General features: G+C 42.9%; 1 protein-coding gene across 1 annotated transcript in view; it reads right to left on the bottom strand.

Annotated features, from left to right (window-relative positions):
• Positions 1-18,717, bottom strand: part of IQCA1 (IQ motif containing with AAA domain 1) — a 119,075-nt gene that overhangs the window by 28,772 nt on the left and 71,586 nt on the right. Inside the window, exons 9-13 of the mRNA XM_064159586.1 lie at positions 17,712-17,818; positions 17,403-17,498; positions 9,619-9,680; positions 6,370-6,452; positions 3,492-3,599 (exon numbers count right to left, since the gene is read on the bottom strand). Coding sequence (XP_064015656.1) covers positions 3,492-3,599; positions 6,370-6,452; positions 9,619-9,680; positions 17,403-17,498; positions 17,712-17,818 — 456 coding nt within the window. The remainder of the gene's footprint in view (positions 1-3,491; positions 3,600-6,369; positions 6,453-9,618; positions 9,681-17,402; positions 17,499-17,711; positions 17,819-18,717) is intronic.

Raw genomic sequence — 18,717 nt, 5'->3', positions numbered from 1 at the left:
ATTTAAATCTGCAATAATGGTAATAGAATGGTTCTTCTTTTTTTCTTTACAGCAAATAATTTATAATGTGAGTTTCTTGTCTCCTTAACATGCCACAAGTGCTCTTGGGTTCAATTCTGTATAACTGGAGCTGTGACTGTAGCACATTTGAGTTAACATCCTTTCAACCACTCTTATGTGCACCTTCTGATGGGCAAACTTCAGCTCTAAATCTGTGAGCTAGAATTAATCAGTAAATTTTTGAGGGTGGACACGAGATAAGAGCACTGCAACAGAACTGCTGCTTGGTGGCGATGAGTACAGAGAAGCCTGATACTCTGCACAGGGACAACTGCTTTCAGTTGTCAGGCAGAGGCATAGTGAGAGGTGTACCTGTGGTTTAAGCTTTGCATTTGGTGTTGGAGCAGGTCCTTACTTTCTTTTGCAATTGCACAAGAGTATAGATTCATGTTGTGCATAGTTCTAGCAGAATTCCTTCCTCCCCTGCTGTCAGAAATGACACTTTCCAGCTTCCCTATCTTTAGAGAAAACAAACTAATGAGACTGTTGGAGCTGCATTTGTCAGTAATCTTGAAACCAGATGTTACCATGTGTTTTTGTCTCTAACTTTTGTGTGCACCTCCCTTTTTGTGGATGATTTTTCCTCTTAAATGTTACTGCTGTTCACTAAGCACTGGAGATTCTGACTGTCAGTCTAGGCTAGGTCTGCTCCAGAATCCTTCACTGCTGTTATCTCCTCTACACGTGCCTGTTGAGTGTGGTGTTAGCTTATCTGCAGAGGAGCTAATGCTATTCCTCAGCCTGGAACATGGCAGCTGTATAGAATCATATAATTGATTAGGTTGGAAGAGACTTTTCAGATTGCCAAGTTCAGCTGTTAACCCAGCACTGCCAAGTCCACCTCAAAACCATGTCCCTAAGAACTACATCTACTCATCTTCTAAATACCTCCAGGGATGGTGACTCCATGCTACACAATCCCAGTTCCCTCAGCTGCTCCCCGTGTGATTTGTGTTCTAGACCCTCCACCAGCTTCATTGCCCTTCTTTGGACATGCTTCAGAGCATGTGCAATATCTGCTAAGGGAAGGAGGATCCTTTTCTGTTCCCTTTGTTAGGCAGAGCAAATGGAAATGCCAGGGTGGCTGGCCATCTCTTGCTCTGCTCAGCATTTCTAAACCTGATTCAGTAGCTGCTCCAAGTAAATCCAGTCTGGGCTGTAAAAAATATGCTCCACCACCTGGGAAAGCCCAGAAGAAATGCCTGCTTCATGAAAAGGGAACCACAGAGGTTCAAGTGGTTGATGGTGATAGAACTTGTTTTCTGTGCAGCTTTGTCATTGTATGGATTAGGTACAGGTGAACCTTCACAGATGGAAGTAGCAGGAAATGTCAAATATTTTAACCATATCCACTGGTAGAGCAGTAACACCAATGTCTTGATGCTGAATTGCATCCTCTGTTGGGGATAGTTACAAAGATATGAAAGGTCTTTGAGACTGATGCCCATCAGACTATGGTGCTCGTGTGGGAAACTAGCCCAAAACATGATGGGCTGTGGGGAGAGCCTTTGGATTAGCCTGGAGAAGTTCTCTGGCTTAATGGAGGGACAGGTAGGTAAGAATGGCTTTTCAAAACAAATCCAGCCAGGCTGCCTGTCTGTATCCTAATGGTTTAATGTCCCAAGTACATGACAATGGACTGAGTGCTAAGATGAATGCCCATTATTCCAGCACTGTGTAGGATCTAGTGAAGTTGTCAGCCACCCAGGCTTTATTAATATTTGGTCATTCCGCACCAATCTATTACTATTACACATAGATTTATTATGAGAGGAGCAGCAGACTCCTCTGTGGTTAAAGGTGAAGTATATCTTTTACTATTATTTCTCCTTTCATCTGCTTATAATTTTCTCAATGCCATTTAAGATGGAGCTTTCCACACCACCAGGTGACTATTTTGAGACAACTTTCCCGTCTATATATACACTATTATATAATGATTAACTAGTTCTGAGTCCAATTAAGCAAAATGTCATACATAACTTATCATCCAAAAGGTGAAGCTATTCCTGTGGCTTTTTTTTGGCTCATGCAAGCTCTCTCTTTTTCTTTTAACCAAAGGCACTTTTCAAAGTGCTATTGCAAATGCGTTGTTTGTTTAACTAGCCCAGGGTCTCTTCTCCCTGGATTTTTAGCCAGGTGTATAAATGGTAGAAGATGTATGGGTTCTCTTTCATTTTCCCTTGGGGGGTGTCCTGGGGCTTGATTTCACTAGATTAGGTGGTGTTAAAACATAGTCTTAGAGGAGTTATCTGATATATGTATTACCACATTGCAGTCAGTGATAACAGCTGAACTCACTTGGCTGATTGCGGTCAAATTTGCAGCCGACCCCTGAGGGTTCACCCAAAACCACCTGAGAGTGTTTTGAGTGGAAAGAGTCTCATCTGTGTTGAAGGCAGAGGTGCTGCTAGTATCCTGTTTGTTAACCTGCCTCTTCAGACTGAGCTGTAGGATAACAGGAGCTGTTTTCTCTACCCCGAAGCCTGAGTGAGGCAGACTTGTTTGCTGTAATACTGAGCTCTCTACCGCACATGGAGCCTGCTTTGGGGCCAGAGCAAGCCAGGAAATGCCTGAGGAGAGCCACGGGCTAGGTATGTACCGACCAGTCTGAGCACTGCTCTTTCTGGAAGGAGTGTGAAGGGCAGGGAAAAGCAGAAGCTCTGTGTCAGCTTTGCTCCGTTTGCTAGAGTGGGAGGCAGGGAGATGTTGGCTGCTCTGCCCTGTAAAGGGGAGCAGCAGACAATGGCAAAGCCTGGGGGAAGACATGGCTAGCTAAAACATCCCTGAAATCCAATCAGGAATGGAAAAGGATGCAAGTGAAGTACAAGCAGAGGCCCTTGAGACAGGCATTTCTTGCAATCACTGGAGTTTGGCTTAATGCCATTCCCAAGTAAAATATGGGATAGATTTTGCATTAAAAAACAATAACTCCTGATAGATATTGGCTAAGTCTGGCATTAAAACTGCAAGGGCACTTGAAAGTGTTCTCTCTGATGTACAAAATGTATCCAGACTAATTCCTTAAATGATTGCATTGTTTAGTGCTGAGTAACATTAGCCAGCTTGTAAAAGGTAAATTGCAACCTTAGCCCTTCCCTTAACTTGATTAATTTTGATCACTGGAGCTTGTTTTAGCTATTATCTTTCCCAAGCGATTTCCTTTTATGTGCTGCCATTCACAAACTGTTAACATGCCAACAGAGCTGGGATGGAAACGCAATACCTGACAATAGCATGTGCAAGCTCCTTTATGCACTATTAAAATGATATGGTCTTCACTCAGAAGGCTTAATTGAAAAACAATTACACTGCAAAATGCTTTAGATTACGATTAATCAAGCCCTGTCAAAGCCAGTAAAGATGCATGTTACTGACAGGAAGCAAAGCCATTGCATTCTGCCCTCCAGCAATCTTTGCTGTGCTCTTACCTAATGGCAATATTCCATACAGCGCTATTAGCTGTCTGACATCTGCCAGAGAGGGCATTGGCTCTATATCTATCTGACGAAGTGTGCTCCCCAGATAGCTGTACTCGCCTGTAGGGAGGAAGCATGGGCTTAATAAATGTGACACTGCATTGTTATAAAATGCATAACTTAAGTAATGAAAAACTACCATAGAATACCAATATAATGTGTCCTCGGCAAACCCGGTGCTGTCAGGGGACAGGGACTCAAACAGGGCAATAGTGTTGTGGAATGCGGCCCCGAGAAACCTGAAAGGTGAACTGCGGTGGCAAACGAAGTTAAACACACTGTGGACTTTACCTTCCAGCCTCTGGAAGGCATTCAGCAGAGCAGCCGCTCCCAAGTAACCTTTTGCAGAAACTTTGTGGAGAAGAATCATTAGCAGCACCATAAATCAGGCTGCTGGCAAAGGGTTTCTAGATTTGGGATTGTGCAGGGCTGGAATCCCAGTGAACCACGCTCCATCAAAAGGATTTAAAACAGGGGGAAAAAGAGACTTTAACAAGCTTTTCCCCTGGCTCCATCACATCTCGGCTTCTCGCTATGCTAGACGTTTGAGTATGTCACCTAATTTGGCAGGGCTCTTTGCTTTGCAGCTCTCCTTTTATTTTTTTGTTGTTGTTAAAAAAGAAAACCCTCCACGAAACAACTTTAAGAAAACTCAGAATCCCTGACGTGAACTGAAACGATCTAATCTTGCCTCAGCTCCTGTTACAGAGCTGTAATCGCACTGCTTGCCCTGTCAAAGCCCATATACAAGACGTGGTAGAGAGCAAAGATCCAGAAGGATGGCCACAAGCTGGAAAACCAGTTCTGATGTAGTCGGTGATTTTAGGTTTGTTTTAGCATAAATTAGATGCCATTATGGTGAATATGATTGGGAAAAGTAATAGTATATTGTGTTTTATCAGAGACAAAAAGACAAGATGCTAGATCTCTCTGAGGCAGAGGTAAATTAGCAATAGTTGAAAGTGAAGTTGTAATTTGGGGGCAACCAGGCAGACAAGCACTGGCACAACTGCCCCCTCCCCTCTGAAGAAAATTCATTTCAGGTTTTATCTTTTATTTAAGGAGAAATCAAAAGAACTGGATAAGAATTAATCTTCACAGATTTAATTAGAAGGTATCAAAGGATTTAATTGCAACTGAACATAAATCACAGTGGATATCCTCTGACTAATTTAGATAAGGTCACCAAGCAAATTAGTTCAGTGATGTCGTTTTGTCATAGAGGGGGGATATTTCAGTGCCTTTACTCACTATATAGCACAGTTCCACTCTTTGTCCTTTTCCCAGGAACTGGGAGTCAGTGACCTTCCTTCAGCTTCAGCCCTGTAAGAGCTGAGCAGATGAGGACTTATTTTTTCCTGCAGGGTTTAACTGTGTCCTTGCACCCTTAAAGGGAGGGTTTTTTGCTTTTGTTTTTTAGGATAAAAAAATAAAGGCAGCTAGGTCTTGATCTCAGGTCAGCTTTAAATGCCTTCTGTATCTTGTTCTGGCAAGGGTGGGCTACCTGCCTGGTCTGCATGGGCCAGCATTTACACCAGGACATGTGGTGGACCTGGCACAGGTGCAGGAAGCCACATGAATATTACTTGGCCCCTGCATTTCTGTGCCCAGTATCCTCTGCTGCTGAGAACTTGGAGCAGCCCTTGTATTACAGAATCATAGAATCAACTAGGTTGGAAGAGACATGCAAGATCATCCAGTCCAACCTATCACCCAGCTCTACGCTGCAGAGAAGCCAAAGCTTCAAACCTCAGGGTTAAGAGAAAGATGGTCCAAAGCTATCTCAGCCTGCTTCCAAGTTTGGTGTTACCAGCTGTTAATTATTATCCACTGGCTAAGATGTTCTTTTAAAACATCTCTGGTATGGAATGTGTTAGACAAATTACTTTGATGGTACTGGCTGGGAGGATGAGGAACTTTTTTGTGATTTATAATGAGCAAAAATGGATGGAATACTTGTTAATATAGCCCTCACAGAGGGAGTAGACTCAGAAGGCAATAACTTTTGCTTCTAAGTTTATGTAGCATGGTGATGTATGAGAATCTAGTCTTTCTGGCTCTGATATACACTGTACCAACACCTAGTGGCAATGTGGCTTGTGGATATTTGCAAAGGCAAGCAATGTTGGCCTTTGGAAAAACTGAATCTTGGGGTTTTTTTTCCTGATTTTACTGTCTGTCTCCACATGTGTGCTTTTGGAGATGGTCAGGCCCCTGTGCTGCCTCAGGGTGATAAGTTATTTTGCTCTGTGTAGAGTGTAGTTTGCATGTCTGACTGCAGCTGCAGCTAAGGGAAACTGGTCAAAAGGACTATTTAATGTAGAACTAAGCAGAGAGAGGCCTTATTCAAAGGCCAGATATACCTCAAAACATTGCTCAAAGTTCATGAGCAGTCATGGAGGTAGAGCTAAGGGGGTGAGTCCCCTCTGATGAATGAACAAGTGCTGAAAGTATATGACTCTTGCTGTTCTGTGGGAAACACTCTGGACAGATTATGACCTCTAGACCGACAGACTTGCACTGTCTTGCCAATGCCTGGCCAGTGCTCCTTAAAGGATGGCTTGGTTCCACCTCAGAGTTGTTTGGCATTCAAAAACATTTGAGGCTTCAGGTGTTAGCGCTTGGAGCTAAGCACCAGCTTTACAAAAGGATCCTGGTTTCAGCAGCAGAAGTGAAAGGTGCTAAGCACCCTGCAGAAACAGACTTTATTTGCATACGTGGTTAGTTTGAATGCCCTGAAAGTGTAAGTACTCTTGGGGGTCAGTGAACATGAACGGCTGGAGGACTGGTTAGATTAAACACCATATTAGCTGTAAAATGTGTACTTTACCAATGTAATCGGAGAGATTCACAGTCTTGGCTTTTATTAGTAATCCTTTTTCCACGAGTTCCCTGTACAGAGAATCGATGGTCCTATGGATAAGAGACATTACTCAAATTCTAGAGCACTGTAAGGAAAAGCTCAGTCCTTCAATAGCTGAACTGGCTTGAGAGTTGTTTGTTCCCCCAGCTTCACGAATGTGTTTTGTAGCTCAGAGGTAAAAGTGATTAGTGTCATCAATATAAAATCAATAAGTACTATTTTCCATGTTATGGCAAGAAAAATCTCTTACTGCCTCACAGGCCACATGGCTCCCTCTTGTGCTGATTCCATTGCACGCTTCCAGGTGATGCAAGATCAGTTATGACTTGTGTAATAGACTCATTCATTAATATCAATTACTGGGAGATTATTTCTAAATTATACAATAATAGCAATCTTATCACTACTATACCTATTCACTTAGCTCTGCAATTAGGAGCAATTCATTAATTCTTGGGATTTATTCTGTTTGCAATAGACAGCCTCATATCATCTGGAGCACACTGGGAGTTATTTCATCAGCGCAACCAGCGGTCCATCTAGTGCAGTGTTAGGGTCATGCTGGGCAGAGGAGGTCTGGGGGTAAGAATTAAAGTGGAAATGGGTGCAACATCTCCTCTGGATTTTTTTTATCCCCTTGTCTCAATTTGTGGCTGAAATAGCTCCTAGTAATTGAGGATTTAATACACCAATTCTGATTAAGGGGAGGAGAGGCTGAGAGACCTGGGGCTTTTTAGTCTGGGAAGGACAAGACTGAGAGGGGATCTAATAAATGTCTATCAATATATGAGGGCTGGGTGTCAGGGAGGAAGGAACAGCCTCTGCTCACTTGTGCCCTGTGATAGGATAAGGAGAAATGGATATAAACTACAGGATAGGAAGTTCCACCTCAGCATGAGGAAGAATTGCATTATTGTAAGACTGATGGAGCACTGGAACAGGCTGCCCAGAGACATTGTGGAATCCTCTTCTCTGGAGACTCTCAAGACCTCTCTGGATATGTTTCTGTGATCTGCACTAGATTCTATGGCTCTGCTCTGCCACAGGGGTTGGACCTGAAGATCTCCAGAGGTCCCTTCCAACCCCTAACATCTGTGCTCCTGTAATTCTGTTGGTGTGGTTGCTCTCCACGCTCTCTCATTTTGAGTTCTAAGAGTTCCAGTGGCATTTTTTGGCACTGGGTTCTACAGATCGACACTGTTTCAGGGATTATGCTGGAAGTTCTTGTGATATTGTTAATATAAGCAATACTTGAACCTTTCTATCTTTCACATTGCACTATTGACATCCTCTTCAATATCTGAGTTGTTTATTCACTCTGTCACCTGTCTTAATTGGGATGCTTTGGTATGGCTATGATAAAAAAACACTTACTAGCACTTCTCAGCTGGCTAATAAAACTTGACGTGCAATTTGAGGTCTGCAGTCTTTTCCATTTCAGCTGGAAAGTTTTGTGTTTGTGCAGTGTTAGTGGGCACAATTAAGATACAAGTAATAATAAGCTAATAGAAAATGTAATGCAGCCTCAGCAATGTTGACTTAGCTACTCAGGCTCTTTCTTTCTCAATGATTTCTCTGTGTTGAGTATGAATCATAAAACAACTAGAAGGTAGACTGGGACTAACCTGAGAGTTCTATTGGGAGCATGACTTCTGCTTTTCCTGTCTTACTATTTTTACTGTGTAAGCTTAATGATGCATTGATGCATGCCCTGAGTCTCCTCCAAGCACATGTGATGTGATCAGTCTTTGGCTAAAGCCCCCTGTGCACTCTCCACAACGCTAAAACAGAGATGAATCTCAGACACTTTTGGTTATTTCTGAAATGCTCAGCAGGGAAGGATTAAGCATGGAGACCAATGCCACATGAAATCTGATTAAAAGCCAGCTACTACAAAGTTTATGTTCTTAAATGGCTCCGTGTTGCAGTAAGTTTCCATGTAAAGAAGCAGATAGGTAAAACAGCTGTTTTAAAAGCACAGAATATAAGCATATTTGTTAGGCTTTGGCACTGTTCTTGTGTGAGAGGTCACACTCTGCTATAATTCATGACACATTTATTTTAAATAGAGACAGGTAAAAAGACTGTTCACTGATTGTGTAGTGCTAGCACCTAAACAATCCAGACCTTGCTGTGCAAGTCTAGTGTAATGCTAGCACCTAAACAATCCAGATCTTGCTGTGCAAGTCTTGTACAAATGGATTTTTGGGGTGACTTTCATTTTTTCCCACCGAGGTGACTGTGTCTTCATGCTGTTCTCCACTTCTGCTCTCTTGAGAGCGGAGTCTCCCCCTGCCCTGCACTACTGCTGGGTCAGCAGATCCCAGCAGAGATATTTCTGCCTACATGTCTGTGTTATATGTACAGGTGAAAAATGGTCAGATTATCAGGGAATGCATCATGAGCTCACTGAAAACACAATGTCAAAAGGAGAAATCCTCTCAAATTTTCCAAATAAAATAAGGATGCTTAAAAGGGCAAAGGGTGCACATGAAATTGCCAGATTTGCCAGAACTCTTATTGATAAATAAGACTGATTAATGTACATTGTACTTCAGACATGAAAGGTGATTTATGGAGTGCAGGAGCCTGTCTGCAGCCTCCCTTATCAGGCTTCAGTTGGGGTGGAAAATCTGACAGCCAACAAAACTGCCAGGTGCTGCTTCTGCACCTGCAGAGAGATTGGGAAAGAGGCAAAAGAGGGGGTCAACATCCTGCCTAAATGTTACATGTGCCTTGCATGCTGGAATGAGTCTGATTGAAGTTACTGGAGACAAGCCTTGGTGGTGTGTGGCTGCAGAATGGGGATCTTCATTTGTATGCACAGTTGAAGATGTGGGAAAACAAGGTCTGTGCTGTGTAGTATTAAAGCAGTGGCTTGTGGGCCTGTTATTTGTGGAGCTGTAAAACCATCAGTCAAGGGAGGGGCAGTGGGAAGTTTGGAACGTTCACTGGGTATGCAAAAAATAGCTTTAGCTAAAGTGCATGTGCTACAAATGAGTAAAATACTACTTTTTTATCATCTAGGCTTTCAATAGCTATTTGTAGCTGATAGTAAAGATGTTTTGTATATTGTAGGGCTCCTGATGCTGCTAAGCATAGCAGTGCTGAGATGCAGCTTGTGCAATTAAAACCTAAAGGGCTTGACAGTCTATCTAATGGAAACAGGATGTAGTCTCACTGTCTGAAGCGCTGATAAACAAGTCCTCTCTTTACCTGTCAGGAGTTAGATCTTCCTCCATCTCGTTTATCTTTTTCTTCATGGTTGTCTTTTTTTCCTGAGGACCCCAAAAACAGGCAGAAGTCAGAAACCTTAGTACAGATATATATTTGAATGTACTGAAGCAAAATGAATACCAGAACAGAAAACGTTTCGGTGTTTGAATGTGGCTCTTGTTACTGAAAGAATGTAAAGGGGAAAAGAGTATCATAGACTGCCCTGAGGAAAAGGAAGATTTAGACTAGGTATAAAGAAGAAATTTCTTATAATGAGGGTAGTGAGACAGTGGCAGAATTTTTCCAGAGGGGTGGTCGATGCCCCATCCCTGGAAATGTTCAAGGTCAGATTAGATGGGGCTTTGGGCAGCCTGGTCTAGTGGAAGATGTCCCTGCTTGCTGCTGGGGGATTGGACTAGAGTACTTTTAAAGGTCTCTTGTCTGACCTAAAGGATTTTATGATTTATAGGTACTTTACCAAGGCATGGGGGAGAGGAAGCACCCCAGAGCTGATGAGTTTTGGTTAGTGCAGAAATCTCATGCGGATCTTGTGACAGGTGCTCTTGAACTAGACTCTACATGAAGTAACCTGGCAGCTGCTGCTTGATTCTAGATTACAGCTGCTCGGGGAGGCTGCATGCCTGACCTGCAACTGTCACCTCCCCAGTGACTGCCCAAGGGTACTTCAGGGTGATCAGTCCTGCTCCTTCCACTGGTTACTGCATACAAAAGAATCCTAGGGTCATTTGCTCTGAGAGAAAACTCTTCTCTCCTTCCTTTTGAAGCATGACTCTATGGCTGAGTAGGTATGGCTCTTACCCAAGAGGAAGCAGGAAAAGGGTGTGGGGTCCAAGCTGCTCCAGAGACTGTTAATGCTTTTTTTTTTTACACATTGAAGTAAAACATAAGCAGCTTCCCCTGAGGGTCATGGAGAGTGCTCACAAGCTGGACAAGGACCTGAAACTAACCCTTCCTGTGTCTCTGGTTAGCCTTCCAACTATTAGACAGCCTTTCTGCCTCAGGGAAGAAGCTTGAAGAGGTCAGAAAAACATGACCTGCTCTTCTTTTGGTATTTTCACCATACTTTCACTGGGAGAAACTAGTCACACACCTCACAAAATATTTACATGGAAAACACAAATAACAAAGGTGGGAATCAGTGGTGGCAAACCCTTCCAATTAATTACGGCTCACAAGCCATAACTACAGTTAGGGATAATTAGTAGTGCAAAAGGGCATTGTTAATCCATATTAACGCAGGTGTTGATCTGTTGGAAGGTAGGAGAGCCCTGCAGAGGGACCCAGGCAGGCTGCATGGGTGGGCAGAGGCCAATGGGATGAGATTTAACAAGGCCAAGTGCAGGGTTCTGGACTTTGTCCACAACAACCCCAAGCAGCGCTGCAAGCTGGGGACAGAGTGGTCAGGAAGAAAGGGACATGGGGGTGCTGGTGGATAGTAGCTGAAGATGAGCCATCAGGGCACCCAGGTGGCCAAGAGAGCCAATGGCATCTTGGCCTGTATCAGGAACAGTGTGGCCAGTAGGACAAGGGAGGTTATTCTTCCCCTGGACTCAGCACTGGTCAGGCCACACCTTGAGTCCTGTGTCCAGTTCTGGGCTCCTCAATTCAAGAGAGATGTTGAGGTGCTGGAACATGTCCAGAGAAGGGCAACAAAGCTGGTGAGGGGTCTGGAACACAAACCCTATGAGGAGAGGCTGAGGGAGCTGGGGGTGTTTAGCCTGGAGAAGAGGAGGCTCAGGGGGGACCTCATTGCTGTCTACAACTACCTGAAGGAAGGCTGTAGCCAGGTGGGGGTTGGTCTCTTCTGCCAGGCAACAAGTAAGAGAACAAGGGGACACAGTCTCAAGTTGTGCTGGTGGAGGTCTAGGCTGGATGTTAGGAGGAAGTTCTTCCCAGAGAGAGTGATTGGCATTGGAATAGGCTGCCTGGGGAGATGGTGGAGTCACTGTCCCTGGAGGTGTTCAAGACAAGACTGGATGAAGTACTTAGTGCCATGATCCAGTTGATTGGATAGGACTGGCTCATAGGTTGGACTGGATGATCTTGGAGGTCTCTTCAAACCTGGTTGACTTTATGGTTAGTGCCCACCACTGGTGTCCTTACTCAGGTTCTGCACAGCACTTTAAAATTACTTCAGTGGAGCTACTTACACAGCAACAACTGTGCACGGTGAGATTGCTTCAACAGCTGAAATGTAAGCATATTCTTAAATGCTGAGTTGTTCAAGGCAGCTCATTCTTTCCAAGGGTTTATGTTCCCTTTTCTGGGAATATTGATGTTTGCTGTGTTTCGTTAAAATAGTGAATAATTTTGCTGAGCTCTAGAGGCTATGTTGTTGAGTTAAAAAATAATCCTTCCAAACTATCTGAAAACGTTGCTTATTTTTTCCCCTTCTAGAATGGATTAGCAGTGTTCAGAACGTATCAATTTTATGATTTGGAGGGCAGCTGCAATGTAAATAACCCATGGCTCCATCACCTGTTACTGTTTACTATGCAACAAAGGTAATCTAGATGAAAATGTAAATGAAACCCAGAGCTGTATGGATAAGCTAACTGGAAAAAGGTGATGGGTTTAAAGTTTTGGACTAGAATAATGTAAACAACTCTGTAGTACTACACCTCAGGTTTCTCTACATAAATAAGCTTGGCAGCAAATACCTGCTAGAATGTGCCAGAGGGATTTTGTTTTAAAGAAAAGAAGGTGGGAGAACAAAGTGTATGCCATGCTGTTTTAACAACTGAGGAAAGACTGAGGCTGTCAGTGGTTTATTTCTGGTGTTCCTCCAGCTTTCCCTCTTTAACCTTTTATCCAACAAGCCTGAAATTACATATCACAGGGTCTGACCGGGAAGAAAAGCTCATTTCTGCCTACGTAAAGACACTAAGCATATGCTGAATTTATTGGCCAACTGGTATTGTCCTCAAGGCAGCTTCACCAATAAAGCAACTCAAGAGCAAGACAAAAATGAACTATGCAGGGGGAAAATGTGTTTTCCTAATTAACATCAGCATTTATGGGAGATTTGGCAAACACTGAGATGTGATAAGGGAAAATATGAATTGTAGACAGTGGCTTTCCTCCAAAATGTCTTATTGGGAACTGCTTGTATTTAGAAAATGATAATGTTTTGTGGATGTGAACATGCTCGTCATTTATATTGGAAATCTCCTTCTTTCTGTCTCTGAAATGTCAGGCGAGCTTCTGTGTAGCCATCCATTTACTTGGTTATTTTCTGCTTTGATAAGTCACATGTAGTGAGCTGCATTAGCTATTAGCTGGCAGATGACAGAAGACTGCCTTTCCTGCTCAGTGTGGTATCTTGTCTTACTGCGTGGTTTTGAGTAGTTGACAGGTTGCTACAAGCAAACACAGACCTGATTTAAGACCGGATTCCAGAGCAGAGTGTCTCTGGCACCAGAAGGGAGAGGGCAGCCAAAACAGCACATTGAGGGAACTGTTTCACATTGGAATTGCAAGATCTGTGTTACCCTTTGGCTGTGATCGTACAAGTCCTGGTGCCATCAGCTGTCCGTGGCTACAGCCACCAATTATGTGAAAAAGTAACAGGAGGAAAGTACTCCTGTGGTTTAAAGGAAATGACAGCATTTAAAGAGCCACCTATGAAGTGTCTGAGTGGACTCCTTGGGTCATGCATTGATGCTTGGATGGGAAGCTGAGCAAGTGCAGGTTTGACCTGCATGCATCTGCTCTGGGTTGAGAAGTCTTTTCTGGCAATGCCAAAATACAGAGAACAGATCTGACACTGGTACTGAAAAAGTCTTTAGACAAAGACTTTCTCACTGATTAGCAAGCTCTTGTGAAGTGGGGGGCTCTCATCTGTAATCCCTGTTGGATTTAGTTCCAACATCCAAAGAGCTTACAGCCTCCACAGCTGGCTGAGAGCTCTGGATGCTTATCTCCGTCAACTACAGACGATCTGACAGGGACAGTGAATCATAGTTCTCAGACTCAGCCTCTTCTCAGTTCTGACTCAGCCTGTCTTCTGGTTTAATTCACTATACCTTTATTCTTACCAAGTCTTTTGGCTGATGTCAATATTCTTGTCACAGCTATTGCTATAGGTTATTTTTTCATGGTTCTTTGCACCAAAAAAGGGTATCCAATTTTGTGTTTTGATGCTAGCAAGGCCTATTTTAAAAGCAACTTTTACATACTTAGGTTCCCATGTCCCCCGTTTCTGCTTTTTTCTCTGAATTCTGGCTATGCCTTTGTGTATGTGTGGGTGTGTTCACTTGCAATGAGTTGCTTTACCTACAGTTGGATAAGAAATGAATCCTTGAGGGAGCAGAGCAGGAAAAGCAGCACAATAGGTTGATATAAAGAACCGTGATAAGCAGTCAAATGTAATTTCCAGACCAGTAATTGCAGATAACTGAACTGTCAGCTCTTAAGTTGGGTGGAAAGCCAGCTTATAGAACTATGTCTCTGATGGTTTTTTGGCTGCAGATTCCCAAGAGAAACATCCTTAGTTACTAAGCCCTCTGGGTGCCATATTTGATACAAGCCATCTGTCTAGAAGAAATGCCTGTAAAGATGGTAGGTTGTGTTGAACCACTCAGATCTAAAGCTTGGGCTGTCAGCAGAAAGGGGTGAACTCAGGACAACATTTCACTCCAAAGTTTGTGCTAGCACAAGGATGCCACAACTAGTTTGGAAAATCCTAGCCTTCTTTCACTTTAGGTGCTTCCTAACAGGTTCCCTTAGACTCAGTGGGGACTTAGATCTTCCAACATCTCTTTGCCAGCCTTCCTAGGCAGCAGTACCGTATCCCTCACTAGAAGGCAATCTCCCTTCAAACCTTTCCTCAGCCTGTCTTTACACTGGTGCTTACACTCCCAGCTTGCTGATCCATGGCTGGACAGATGACAAGCTGCCACTGTGCACAGTGAAGAAAGATGCTACTGGCAGCAGAGCTGAACCACATTCCTCTGTTTCAGTGTGTCCTCATTCTCCTCTCCTGTGACAGTCACCAGATCAGGAGCAATCAGAATCCAGCATAGTGTCACTTAGTGAAGACACTTAGGCTCTATATCTTATAAATGCTGGATCATAAGGACAAGTAACAGTAGGACAGCCTGTGGGGTGGTAAGTTTCCACCATGGATAGAGGCGCAGAATGTGTGCCTCAAATGACAGCAGTATGGCTTGCTGCATGCTAGGAGCCATCTAATTAGTTTAGGTTTTCCCAACCCCATCTACTGTTCCAGAGACCCACTTGAGAATGAGAAAAGCAATCTGCCTTTTGCTCCAAGATGATTCTTCCCACAAATGTGTTTTCTTTTCTCTATAGTGTAATAAGAGCAATTCTTGGTAGGGTTAAGAACCAGCTTTTAGCATTGAGTAGTATTTGAAGATTTGGGAGTCAGTGATAAAGTTCAGCCTAGGAAGTACAGTGCATGGAAACAAAGGAATGGCCTACTGATATGTCTGGAGGTGTTAAATTTTATTTATCTAAGACCTGAGTAATCTGAGACACTGACTGGAAGGGAGCAATTATCTTCTTTCACGCTTTACCTTTAAAGTTCAGTTCCAAAATTTCCTCTGAATTCCTCACAAAAGGGATTTTCAAACAACATTTCAAACTTAGATTATTTCCCCTGTGTCAGGCAAAACCAAATTATATAAAAAAATAATATTGACAGAATTTTGTAGTTGTAAAGTGCATATGCTAAGATGCACTTGAAAAAGCAGAGGACATCTGCCCTTGGGCAGTGACTATTCCCTGTCGATTAAAAAAAATCCCTTAGTTCTATTGTGGTGTCTTCCTGCAAAGAAAGCAGAAGAAATCCTTCCTGACAAGAGAGGGAGTGGCCAAATGTGGCACTATGAATTTGGGGTAACTGCCTCTAGGCAGAACATTCTACTTGTAAGAGTTCACTTAAATTACTCGTGCTGCCTATTCCCCTCTGATGGGCTGCAGAAAAAGGTGTTAATTCTCTGAAGAATGCTAAATCCTTCTGAGAGTGCTCTTCTTTTGCAGAATGTCCTTCTCTTTGAGGGGTACACATGTTTTAACATTGTGCTCCAGACAAGTTCATGGCTGCAATGAGAATCCAAACCCACTGTTATTTCACACTGCAGAGTTGGAGACCTATGGAATCTAGGATGTGGTACCACATGCCTAGAGGATTTTTTTTTGCTGAGTAACAAATTAATACACTGCTTCCCAAACTGTCCAGCTCACTTTATTCTTGATATCTAGGCCAGAATTTCATATGCCAGATGTGAAGTCTCTACGCAGGGGTGCACGCACTGTGCTCATTTGTGGACTGAGATTTATGTACCTACTAATCAGAAAAAGCTTTTGCCAAGGCCCATTGGATATTTCAAATAATTTTGCACAGGGAAGACATATTTTGACTAAAACTGGATACCTCCTTCCATTCCCCACCCCTAAAGCAGAACTGGGTGTTTTGATTTGGCTGTTGGTTTTTGTTTTCTCGGATAAAATCTTTAGGGAATTTGTATCATTTAATTAGTACTTTCTCATCTTCCCCTCCTCATTCTCTCAGGCTAATGGTACAATTAGAGAAACAAAAGTTAAATAACATCCCCCCACCTACCCCAAAGCACTCTATTGCATAAAAATACCAACAAGCCAAACCCTGCCATAAAGCTTTATAATTCCAGGATGACACTTTGAAGCAGTTTTGACCAGCAGATCTTTGGGAAGAGTGTTGCAATATTTTGTCTGTATATCTTAAGCCCTGATATTTTTGAAACAGGTTTAGCAAACTAATTGGTATCAGTTGTCAGAGTTCCAGTCCTGCATTAGTAAATTGGCCCTGCACGTCTGCCAGGTGAAAGAGTGTTTTTAAAGCCAATTTGAGAAGAAGTACAGCAACGACAAGTATTTGCATGCTAAAAGGATTATAGATATTAAATACAACGTGAGATCAGGGTTGGCTATTTGCCCTGAGGATTTGTAAAGTGGCTTTGCTGATTGGATGGTAGGGTCTGTAAGCTTTGAGTTATTTTGCACTGACATGATCTATAGTTTAAATGCTTGGGTAAGGAATTCAGGGACCTATGAGCTGTGGAACTCCGCATATGGTAATGCTGTGAAAGTAGATGTGAACGTGACCTGTGCTGTGTTTCAGCGCATAACACACATTACAAAGAATGTGTATCTTCATCCTATTTCATGTGCTTAAATAAACTTGGCTTAAACTGCAAGTTCCCAAACCCTTCAATAGTGAGTAGTGCCATAATGAATGTGTACCTGTATGTGATCTGTGTTGTTACAGATAACTGAAAGGTTACACCGAAGCATTCAAAGGCAGTTTTTCCTGTGTACCATCTTGAGACACATCAACTAGCACTCATTTAGGAGGCAAACTGGCAGCAGCTGGAAAACTTACTGGCACCCAGATCCATGTCTTCTCTGGAAGACTGCATTAATCTGAACTTGTAACCTTTATAGAGAGGAATTGCTTGGTTTTTTCTGTTTGATGGCATCAGAGGATTTCAAGGGAGTGAGTAGCCCTCTTGAAAATCCGACCTGTTTTGGACTTTTTCAGCTTTTCCTAGCTAGTATTAAGGAATAATAACAGCTAAAGAAAAAGGCTCTGAAAAAAATAAGCCAGAGGTGAACAGATTTACTGACTCAAGCCAAGCATTTATGAATGTTTAGGGTGGACATTTTGATATCGGTATCTGTGAGACTAGAGTTTGCACTACGGCTGTATCTGGGCAGAGAACTGAGATTTAACCTGACTTCTCCCAAATTGCTGCTCTTACCTTTTCACTCTTCCTTCCTTTTTTCTGTTTGCCACTCTTCTCTCCATCCACAGCCCATTTGAGATTCTTCAGTTTCTGTTGCATCAATTCATCAACCTATCCAGATAAACACAGTTGAATCTTTCTAAGTCTTTTGTTCTGCCACCACACTTCAGACAGATGTTCAGCTAAACAAGTGTTAAAGCAAAGAACAGATACTAGGAACTCTCGAAGGAGGTAAGGTCTATGCCAAAGCCAGTTCTTACAGCTGTAGAGAAATATATACAGGCAATGCACATTATTAGTGTCCTCTTACTATTGTAAGCACACCTGCACTCTGATCTCTTCCTCCACTTCTTCCCGTTTCTCTTCTTTGATCAGCTCTGGGTCATGATCCTGGTGAAAATCCCATCCCTTGTCTCTATTCTGCCAAAAGACTGTTATCCAAAAGAAATAAGAAGGGGAGAAAAAAAAAGTTACAGAAGCCATTGCTTTCTCCAACTGCTTCTGGAGGCAAAAATATGTAGCTGTAGGCAGCTTTTATTAAATTATTGGCTGTATGAAAGTAGCTGGCTCTAGGGACCCTTACCAAGTTCAGAGCCCTGTTGCATTAGGGTCTGTAAATGTTGAGGTTAACTTTTTTCCTTGGGCTGTAAATTGGTATCAGATTTCAGGAGGATAATGGGATATGGAGGCTGTTATTTTCTGACTGTAAGGCTGAATGCCTGGGGTGCCGTCCATCTTCAGGAGCAGGTAGTACAGTGTTGGATGAACCCCATCACACCTGACTTTGGCATTCTTTTCTCTCTGTTTAATAGCACAGTGCTCAAATCTTTACCATGATGAAGTCACCAAGATGGCTTCTGTCCCAAGGAGTCTGCTCTCCATGCTTGTCTCTTGGCTAGCATAATGCAGATATGGGGACCAAAAGAAGGTATTTGAACAAGGAAGTTTCTTTTCTCTCCTGTTTGGTTATCTAGTGCTAAGTCAAAGCTCTGCAAAGTTAGCCTTTGCAGTCACAGAATCACTGAGCCTGGGAAAGACCTCTGAGATCATCACATCCAGCCTATAACCTAACACCACAACATCAGCTAAACTAAGGCACCAAGTGCCACATCCAGTCTTTTCTTGAAGACCTCTAGGGATGGTGAAAATTCACATGAGGCTTAAATATGGGCCAGGAACATTGGAACAGGCAGAAAAGCTTGCATGGAGCACGTGGAAATGGGAGTGTGAGGCAACAGTAAGTCTGACAGAGCAGTAGCCTGCATCCAACTTTCAAGTGACATATGGCCACCCAGAGTTTGAACTTTGTTTGGGGAGCTTTAAGCTTGAC

Source organism: Pogoniulus pusillus, chromosome 2 (assembly GCF_015220805.1).
Source record: "Pogoniulus pusillus isolate bPogPus1 chromosome 2, bPogPus1.pri, whole genome shotgun sequence".
In the NCBI taxonomy this organism is placed as follows: Eukaryota; Metazoa; Chordata; class Aves; order Piciformes; family Lybiidae; genus Pogoniulus; species Pogoniulus pusillus.
Note: the sequence above shows the minus strand (reverse complement) of the source record. Positions and strands in the feature narration are given on the sequence as shown.